General features: G+C 44.0%; 1 protein-coding gene across 2 annotated transcripts; it reads right to left on the minus strand.

Annotated features, from left to right (window-relative positions):
• Window positions 1-5,903: 5,903 nt before the first annotated feature.
• RPS21 (ribosomal protein S21) lies at window positions 5,904-9,711 on the minus strand. 2 transcript variants are annotated; one of them, XM_027710432.2, is made up of 6 exons: window positions 9,694-9,711; window positions 9,184-9,271; window positions 8,102-8,165; window positions 6,998-7,069; window positions 6,148-6,203; window positions 5,904-5,966 (listed from the first exon to the last, which is right to left on the minus strand). In XM_027710432.2, the coding sequence occupies exons 2-6, from the start codon at window positions 9,231-9,233 to the stop codon at window positions 5,957-5,959; spliced, it is 252 nt and encodes an 83-aa protein (XP_027566233.1). In that variant the 5' UTR covers window positions 9,234-9,271; window positions 9,694-9,711; the 3' UTR covers window positions 5,904-5,956. The 2 variants fall into 2 exon arrangements, with proteins under 2 accessions (XP_027566233.1, XP_039234483.1); XM_039378549.1 differs by lacking the exon at window positions 9,694-9,711 and having other exon boundaries at window positions 9,184-9,307.
• Between the last annotated feature and the right edge of the window lie 323 nt (window positions 9,712-10,034).

A 10,034-nucleotide genomic window follows, 5' to 3' on the forward strand; every position in this document is an offset into this window, starting at 1 on the left:
CCTTGATCCCAGTGCTCTAGTTTTTTGGAATGCCTGTGATGCACATTTCATGGGAAGCACGCCAGGAGGAGCTTTCTGCTCTGCAGAAACAAACAGCACTTTTTCTTCTCTTTTTTTTTTAAAGGCACTGAAAACAATGAGGGCTGAGTAGCAGAGCAGACATGAGTCACAAGGTACCTGGTGAAATGCCATAGTTTGAGATTTTTACATAACCATATGGAAAGCTGTTATGCATGTATGTGTATGAGACTTTCCTGGATATTTAAAGTTTTTTGGGAATTATGACTTAGGGCAGTGAGTCAGCACTGTTCCAAGTGAGGCAAGGATCAACTTTCCCGTCAGGAGAGTCTCAAACAAGCTTGACTGTCACAGAGATATGTGATAAATATATTTTGGAAAACAAAAAATCTGCTCCTGGGGCCTTAAGACCAAAGGAGGTCCCCATTCAACCGAGATCAGAAGTGAACACTGGCTGCAGTGTTCCTGGCAGGCAGGCACCTTGTCACCTGTCCCACACCTGCAAAGCCTCCTGTTCCCTAGACAAGTGCAGCATCTGGGAGAAGGTCAGAAAAATCTTATCCAATTGCCTCCCTTTAACCTGAATGGGGTTTGTCTCCAATGTGTTGCCGAGATGTTAATTCCCTCTGTAATCAGAAGACCCAAAGCTTGGCTCTGTTATCTTCTGCAGGAGGATGCAGGCTCTCCAAAGGCAGTGCTGTGTCAAGATGTGCTGGGTTTCCAGAAATATGAGCTCTGTGCACAATGATCAAGCTCCCTCTCAGGTAATATACTTCGCAGCCTGAAAGCTGCTTCCTTAATCTCCCTTTGTAGTTCATGTTTTAATCAGCACCATCTGGGATCAGCTTCCTTTTATTTACTTATTCTTGGGTACGGGCAGTCTTAGATCCTCAGATTTTGGTCAGCCTGCCTGGAAACTCTTCCAAGTTTGAGATTATCAGGTAATACACTTAACTCTGGGATACTGGTTCCAGGCACTTGAGAGCAGACACAAGACAGCAGCAAAAGTGTCCCATCAGCAGACACGGAACTTAATTGCAGAGTCAACTTTTTAAGGTTGTTATTTCCTCGGCACAGCTGGCTTGTGAGCTGTACAGTCACAGATCCATGCTTGGCTGGGTGATCCAGCACAAATGACCCCATTTTCCCAGGAATGCAGAGGGAGTTTGCTGTAAGCATGGCTCCATTGGCCAGAACAGAAATCAGGCATGTAAATCCCTTTCTTTTAGCCTCAAACTGGTCAAAGGGAAAATTAAATACCCAGCCTTTCTAGCCCTTGTAGGGGAAAGAACTGAATGAAGCAGGGACAAGCAGCAAGCAATAACCTCTGCCACCTCCCCACCCAATTTATTTTGAAGTGCTATTTTTTTTTAGCCTCAGACATTCGAAACACTTTGCCTAGAGCACAAACTATCACATTTCCCAGCTCAATGAGTAACCTGTACAGAGTTGTGCTAAACACTAAATGAAAATACTGTTTTGTGAAATACAACACATGGGATTTTAGCATTTTTGTTTAACTTTCTTACCTGACAGGCACTGCAGCTCGTGAGAGTGTGACAGCCTGAGTGACTTCACATCAGGACATCAGTACATTGTATTTTGGTATGCATCGATGGATGGATCAAGGTGCTTCTCAGGACTCTGGTGCCCTGGAAAACAGTGAAATGATTATTGCATTTAGTGCCAGGTAAGTAAAACCTCAATTTGATATATGTGGTGTGTCCCAGCTCACAACCAGCTTGCCAAAGTGCAGTGTGTGACTCTTAGTTCCATCCCTGCAGTGACCCCCAATCAATGCCCCACAATCCCAGCCTCCCTGCACAAGGATTGTTCTCCATCCTCTTGGAAGAGCACCTGAATTAGCAGATTAAGTACAGCTCTGGGGCTCCACGATCTGCATCTTAGTCCTGACACTATCAGGTGCCTGATGGATGACTACACCTCACCCTCAGAGCACCATTGCTTTCCCAGGTGAGAAACATGGATAAACACACACGTATCCCTATAAAGCTGACACAGGAGAAGCGTGACACAAACCGGAGGAATTGCTGAAGGCCATCAGCAGTTGTTGGAACAAAAGGGTTTGGATTAAATACCTGTTGGTGGAGGGGAGAGCTGTGCTGGGTGCCCAGCGCTGGCAGGAGGGTCTCCAGGGGGGAGGCACGGCCACCTCAGGCTGGGCACAGCCAGGTCTGGATGGCTCCAGCTGCCCCATCACAGGGCATGGCTGAGCCCCTCAGCAATGCCAGGGCACGGTGGGGAAAGGGGGTGTGGGAGTGAGCAGCAGGTGAGGTAAATAAAAATTAGATTGTGAAGGGCAGCCCCACGAGCCCTGGGGCTGGGGATCTGCGGGTATCCCCTGACGCAGAGCCTAGGCAAAGGGGGTGGATGGGGCTTCTCCCCATCCAACTCTGTTTTAGTAAGCAATAAATTGATTTTCCTGTTTTGCCCGTGATGGTAATTGGTAAGTGATCTCCCTGCTGTCACCCACGTGCTTTTCCACCCTATTTTCTGTCCTGTTGTGGAGAAGGAGTGGGGAGTGGCTGGGTGGGCACTGGCAGCCGGCCATGGTCAGCCCTAGGACTGCAAACAGGAACTCCCAAACCCAGGGGCCCCAGTCCTTGTCAAAACAGGCATGTACCTGCTCTTCTCCACGGTCCCAATCCTGTAGAAAGAAATCAAAGAACAGGATTTGTTAACAAACTAAAGCTCAGGGGTGTACACTGCAAAATATGCCTGGTTCAGCCTGGCCATGTTAGTTTTACTATCAGCTATCTCAGAACAGATGTTAAAATAGTACATTTTTCATCGATACATTTTTCATCATCATGCATTAAAAAAAGAATCCCACATTGACATTATTAACTGTTCTTAATTCTTAAAATCTCAGCACCTGCAGTTCCTATTGAGGATTCAGCCAAGCAGAACTCCTGTTTGATATCAAACAACAGCGTGTTTCCCAGTAGGAAAAAAAAGCCTAATTGGTTTTCTTTGTTTTTTTCCATGGCTGATTAGTCCAGCATACATACAGGGAAGCTGCTCCCCCGGGATGCCTCAATGCAAACAGCCATCAATGAATCAAAACCTACTAAAATCAAAACCTTCCTTTAACTTGTTCAAAGTCATATTTGCAGCAGAGGTGTATTTATCTTGGTGTATCACTAAGAGTGACAGCAATTGAACAAAACAGGAGGTGGGAATAGACAGCTCTCCATAACATCCAACTGAAAAACAAAATTGCTGCCAAATCTAGTGCAACTAGATTAGCTCAGGCCTCTAGGTAGGCTTTCAGCCACCTCCAGCATCACCACATGCTTTAGGAAAATAAATTATATCCTGCACAGCTGTCCCAGGTTCCCTTCTGCAGGCAGCACTAGTGAGACAGAAAAACTCCTCAAGAGCCCGAGCCAGGCAGCAGAGCAGCAGCAGTGGATGGACACACATGAAGGCAAAGGACACTCTTGGCCTTTTTTATCCCTCTCCAGTCACAGTGCTCCTCTGTGCAGTGGAGCAGGAATGATGCCAGGCAAGCACGTTGTTGCCTCTTGTCTTCTCCCAGCCTTGTGCCTGTTTGGCACCTTGCAGAGGGGTGATGTTATCAAAGCTGCTGATCCTGTGCCCACGGCAACAGAAGAAGCAGTGACCTCCTCACCCCGGGTCTCTGATCACAACAGGCTTACAGCTGAGACTGACTAAAGCAGCTTTTCAACACCATGTAGTTCATTAGAAGAATGTCAAGGCTTAGAAGAAAAATCAGTATTATGAGACATCTACAAGCTACAAAAACCCCCAGGTGTTTTCAGGAGCATATAGGCTCTTGCCTGAGCAGCAAAATTTTGGCCAAAGACACTAAAATAGCCCCAGTTAAATCAGATGTCTTTAGGATGCCACTGCCAAGTCCTCGTAAGTAACAGCAAAGAATTTCACGACTTGGTGCAATGTAACCATGTAAGGGCAACTCTGTCCATCTTGTACAGTACAAGTACAGTTCATTCCCTTTCATGGCTCTCGAGCATCTGAACTATTCCTGTTCCAGGAAAACAAAGAACATTTTACATCACAATACTAGAAAATGCAACTGAAAATTGCATTTTTAAAGGGACACGTGTCCTCCCCTGTTAGGATTCTGCAGAAATTCTTGTAAGACTCATGTGCAGTCTTGCTGGTGACAACAGCATGAACTCCAGGAAGCCTTTAGCACAGCACTAATTCATTCCCAACTGAACTGTTTTAGGATATGGCACCATTACATTTCTTACTTTGACAAGAAATTAATGAAAAAGTAATTTGTTTCAATTTTTTTTCTTAAGTTCTGAAAACCAAATGGCAACAATCAGTATGACAAAGCCCAGAACATTTTAAATTACAACATTGTTCTTAAATACTTAAAACAGAAGTGTAAATTTGGTACAGCTGTATGCTAATGGGGTTGTATTGCTCAAAAAGACATCTGAGAGACCTCAAGTTCGTCTTGAACTTTTAAGCTGTCAGTTCACTGTGCCTTATGGAGGAATTCCACTGAAATCCACATGGATGAACAGAGTCCCAGGGGATTAGAAACAAGTCAACAATATCTAAACTCTTTGGTAAACCAGGCATTTATCAGCAGTAAACAGTTAGTGGTTTTATTTAAAGTTCTACCCTAATGCCAAGGCAGAAGCAGCTAATTTAAGATATGTCAGAAAAAACCCATCAAGTCCAATTAAAATTTATCTGCTCTTACTGTGTACAAAGGAAAGTAATAAGGATTGGACATATGCCAAGCTGAAATCTCTCCAGTTTGGAGACTGTATTTGTCTTTCCAGAAAGTGTTTTCACAGATTTATCTGCTGGAAAAATGAATTATTTCTAGGAGAATCACAACTAACTGTCATCCTCCCTCACCATTCCCCACCCCCCCTTTTTTTTTTAAATGCATTTTTCATAGTTAACTTAAATGTCAGAAGAACATAGCTCAAAAATGAAGTGTGGGTTCATTTTTTCCCTCTAATTTTAGTATTTAAAAGGTCTCTCTCATGTGCTTTCTGTCTTAAGTTCAATGTGAATTCAACATGAAGCCTGTTTTTTGGTCTTTTTAGCCGAGTTGCCACTACTCAAAACATCCAGGACTTTATCTATTAAAAATACTATCAGCTCAGAGGAGTACTAGTAAATTCAAGTGTTATCAGTGAGAAGAGAGAATGTGCAGCCAAAGATGTTTTAGGTTATGGCTATGCTAAAACTCAGTCTGCTGAGTTCTGACTGCTGAAATTGCTCCTGAAATAAAGGTTTAGTTATGTACTTCATTGTGTCTACACAGTGGCATGCACTCTAAATCCTAATTTACTTCATGATTTGAGAAAAAACTGATTCAATTAAAAAAAATTATTCCCCACTTTTCAACATTGAAGTCCTAAGTAAAAATGCAAAACTTTTAAGTCTCTCTCACATGGCAAGCAATCTACTAGCATGTAAGTATTCCCAGCTAGTTTTCCATGAATTTCAGTTTCATTAATTTACTTAAAGAATGTGTCAATGGCAGAATAAATATTGTGACCCTCTATGAGGAGAAAACCCAATAAACTGTGATAACAAAATGAGAAGAATACCCTTAGTTTTTCCACTGAAAAACCAGCAAGCTGAAACACTCTACTACAGATCAAAAAAGCACTTGGGCTACAACTGCAAAACTTATTAACTCTGGAAAAGAAAGATGACAGTGAATCAAAGAGTGAAGTGGAAATTCTTGAATTTCAACTCTGGCATTGCCTTACAAGCTGATTTATTTAAAGAATTCACAATCAGAAACTGTATATTTTTTAAGACACATCTCTAAGTCTCTTAAGATTAACCATAATAAATCCACTGATGTTTACGAATCGAACAAAAGACACAGCACAATGTAGGTTTAAACTGTTTATTTCACATCACATGTCCCATACCGAAGTTTCTTCAGTTAGAAGTTCCTAGAAGAAAACGAAATAAACATTGTTATTACAAACCAATTTGTTTCAACAGCTTCAAGTAAATATTTTTGAGCAACTGTGTAATCCTATAAATACAGCCTACACACTGTCATCCTAAAAGCTGGATTTGGGTATGGAAGTTACCCCTGCAAGAGTCAGAGGATAAGATAAACACACGTACTTGGAAACAATCCCATCATTTTTTGCCAGGCGCAGAATGGAGTCGTCTGATTCACCCTTTAAGAAAGAAAATAAAAATATTCTGAAGTGTCCAAGTAATTGCTGACACACATTGAAAAGAGAGGCAGCTGCAGCAGTTAATGCTGGCAGGGAAATGCACAATGCCTTCCACAGATCCTTACATTTTATAGACAGATTAGTGTTTTCAAAATAAACTGTTAATTCTTTGTCATCCTTAAGGATAAGAAACAGTTTTAACTTGATAAAATACACATTTGCATTTACAAGATAATACTTTTGGGTAAGTGGACTTGTGATGAACTCTAAGAAGCTTCACATCACGTTTAACAACTTGAAGTCATTGTAGTATCCTCTCAAATAATTGTAAACAACAGATAAAAGCCAGATATTCAGTGTCTTGGTACATTCTTAAAAGAAATCACTTTCATCCTTCAATGATTTAAAAAAAACAAACATACGTAATTCTACAAACCAAAGTATTAAGAAAACAAACAAACAAGAACCCAGAAGAAACTGATTATTCCAACTTAAACTGAGGCCCTGGCACAGGTTGCCCAAAGAAGCTGTGGCTGCCCCCTCCCTGGAAGTGTCCAAGGCCAGGTTGGATGGAGCCCTGAGCATCCTGCTCTAGTGGAAGGGGTTCAAACTGAATGATCTTTAAGGTCCCTTCCAACCCCCGACCGTTCTGGTCTTCCATTACCCCCACAAAAGTGCTTGCTTGAGAATGAGGTGAAGACACACTGTGTTTTCAGGGCCAAATATACATTTCATTAATTACTAATCAACACGTCAGGAAGCAGAATGATTTTGTAGGTGAGGGAAGCACTCACCATCCTCCGGATTGGGCCGCAAATGGCGTAAGTCTTGAACTGGCCATTCACTCTGCCTGTCACCTTGTCAACCTGCAATTACAGCCAAGTTACTGCACACAGATTCTTATAAGGTTTTATGCTCTTACATCACACTTGCAAAGTTAAAAACTGCAGAAAAACACTTGCAGTGTTGAGCAAGTAAACTACAGAAACTCCGGGCAAATACTGAAGTTAGAAGGTCAACTACAGATGATCTCTGCACAGCAAATTTATAGTTAATTCCATAGTGCAGCTATAAAATTTAGTGGATCACACAGAGTAACAAGAAGTGGTAGCTAAAAGAAAAAAAATCTGAGTTCTGTACAAAGTTCAGTGTAAAGTCTACTTGTGGGTTTTTCCTACTTTTACAATTTTGTTTCATGTTTCTTTTAACTAAGGTCAGTATCCTGGAAAACTGAACTGAAGGGGGGAAGGGGACAGACTTGTTACATAGTTAGGAAAATGCCCAAGTTGAGAGACATAAATTGTCTCACTTTCTCCAGTTGCTGAGAAATTTAACAGGAAAAATGACAAAACAATATAAATCATGAAATTAAACAGTGTGGTGAACCCTATAATACCAGGTGGGTTTGTTTCCACATTCTGCTCATCTCTGATCCTTTGAAAACAAGAAATAGGGATCACTGAAGGAATGAAACATGGTGAACAAGGAAAGTATTTGCCTTAACATTTACAGGAAATCACAAACAGAGCACTTTTTAAAGTCAGCTAACACAAGAGACTCAGATGTTTAAAAAAAATGGGAACGTGGCCTTGTGGTCTCCTATTCAAGAACTAAATCAAGCTCTATGGCTCATGAGCTACAGGAACACTGTGTCTACAGAAATCCTGAAAGGTGAAAAGGAACGAACAAATAGGAAAAAAACCCCCAAATCATGCTAAAAGGAGCTTAAATCAACCGAGGCCCACGTGCATTAACTGGGAACCTGCAGGAGTCAAGGTCGACTGTGGCTTTCTTTATTGAATTATTTGAGATGCATCACATGCTGTTTTATTTCTCAACTTCTATCAGAAGTTTAAAGGTGTAGCTCTCTCATCACATACTTCTGTTAAGAAACTTACCTCAGAAATATTTATCTGAATGGAAGCATGATCCTTGGCACCAATGATTCGGTTGCTAGCAGAGCTAAGGAATAAAACAAGATATATTTAAACAAAAAGAAGACAGACAAAAAAAAACTACTAAAGCCAAGACTAAAGGCAAAATAAAACTGCTCAAGAAATTTAGGCAGTAACAGTTTAAACTTTCAGTACTTAGAAAATTAAAATGCAGTTTTAAGTATATTTAAAGGAAACTTTCACTTGGTAGCATCATGCAGGCCTTGAAAACACAGAATATTATTTTTTTTTCTGAAATGCAAAAGATGTAGCAATCAAGGTAATTCATAAGACTGTAGTTTCTATGCCTTTTTCACTGGAAGCCACTACAGCTGTCAAAGACACTCAAGTTGCAAACCCTCAGAAATCCCAGGTAGTAAATAATATTTAACCTAACGTAATAAAGTGCATATAAATGGTTTATTTGTAATATTTTTTTAGCATACACACACTTTTAAAAAGCTTCCTACTGTCCATTTACTACAATACCAAAATTATACTTATGATGTGCTATTAGGATATGTGATTACTTAACAGGTTCACTACCATAGCTTGCAACAGAGTCACAGAGACACCTGTGTGCTATAAACACATGTTTACTTCTGATGGGAACCATTTTAGGAGGAAATTCTTCCCTGTGAGGGTGGTGAGGCCCTGGCACAGATTGCCCAGAGAAGTTGTGACTGCCCATCCCTGAAGTGTCCAAGGCCAGGCTGGACAGGGCTTGGAGCAACCTGGGATAGTGGAAGGTGTCGCTGCCCATGGCAGGGGGTTGGAATGAGATGAGCTTTAAGGTCCCTTCCAGCCCAAACCATTCTGTGATTCCATGTGCTGTCACTGCCACCCTAATCACGGCTGGCAGTTTTGGAACAGGAGATGCAGAGCGTTCTCAACTCTAGTCTTTGCTTTACGTACTTTACACAAGGTACCTAAAAATACAGAAACTGACAGTAAACCTTCCCCACCACCCCCGGCACTCGCTGCTACAAGAAGCCTCTTTGCAGAGGGCCCATTCCCAGCCCCGGCCCCTCGCGGGCCCCGCTCACCATTTCCGAGGAACATAAAGGTCCACGAACTCCCCGGCGTCGTTCTGCATCTCGTCGGGATCCCCGCTGAGGCACTAAGCAGCAATACCTGGAAAAATCATGGAATATCCTGAGCTGGAAGGGACACACAAGGACCACCCGGTCCAAGCCCTGGCCCTGCACAGACACTCCAACACTCCCACCATGTGCCCGAGAGCGAAACGCTCCCTGAGCTCTGTCAGCCTTGGCCCTGGGGAGCCTGTTCAGTGCCCGGCCACCCTCTGGGGGAAGGACCTTTTCCCGATACCCAACCTAACCCCCCCAGCACAGCTCCAGCCGCTCCCTCGGGTGCCGTCGCTGGTCACAGAGAGCGGGGCTGGCCCTGCTGGGGAAGCGGTGAGGTGGTGCCGGAGCCCGGCTGGGCTCCCGGGCCGCGCCCCGGAGCCCGGACACCGCGGGCAGAGCCCCCTCAAAGCCCCCCAGAGCGCCCCCGAGCCCCCGGTTCCGCAGCGGCGCCGCCATCGCTCCCACCTCGCGCGCGGCCGGGGCGGAAAAGGAGGGGCGGGGCCGGACACGGAAACACGCGGGCACGGGAGCGCTTCCCGCTCCGCCCCTGGCGGCACCGGGATCGGGAGCGGGCATCCGTCCCCGCGGGGATGGGCTGTCCAAGCACTGACCCCCGGGCCGCTCGGGCTGTGTCCCCCCGGCTGGGGATCAGAGAGCGGGGGGGTCTTTGTCCCGTTCCCCCTCCCCGGGGTCACAGCGCCACGTACCTGCGGGACCGTCAGGAGACGTTCCAAACCCACGTGGGCGCGTTGCTGTGGCACCCGCGCCAGGGGACCCTGCCTGGGTGATCCCCAGAGGTCCCTTCC

The sequence above is a fragment of the Pipra filicauda genome, unplaced genomic scaffold, assembly GCF_003945595.2.
Source record: "Pipra filicauda isolate LSUMZ 115617 unplaced genomic scaffold, ASM394559v2 scaffold13_size5146498_pilon, whole genome shotgun sequence".
Classification (NCBI taxonomy): Eukaryota; Metazoa; Chordata; class Aves; order Passeriformes; family Pipridae; genus Pipra; species Pipra filicauda.

What these genes read in the sequence shown, in the direction of transcription:
- RPS21 (XM_027710432.2), bottom strand. Translation starts at nt 9,233, where the DNA reads ATGCAGAACGACGCCGGGGAGTTCGTGGACCTTTATGTTCCTCGGAAA. An exon ending in CTTTATGTTCCTCGGAAATG is followed by an intron (nt 8,166 to 9,183) that starts GTGAGCGGGGCC and finishes TTTATTCCTTAG; the next exon opens with CTCTGCTAGCAACCGAATCA. An exon ending in GCGGCCCAATCCGGAGGATG is followed by an intron (nt 6,204 to 6,997) that starts GTGAGTGCTTCC and finishes TCTTTCTTAAAG; the next exon opens with GGTGAATCAGACGACTCCAT.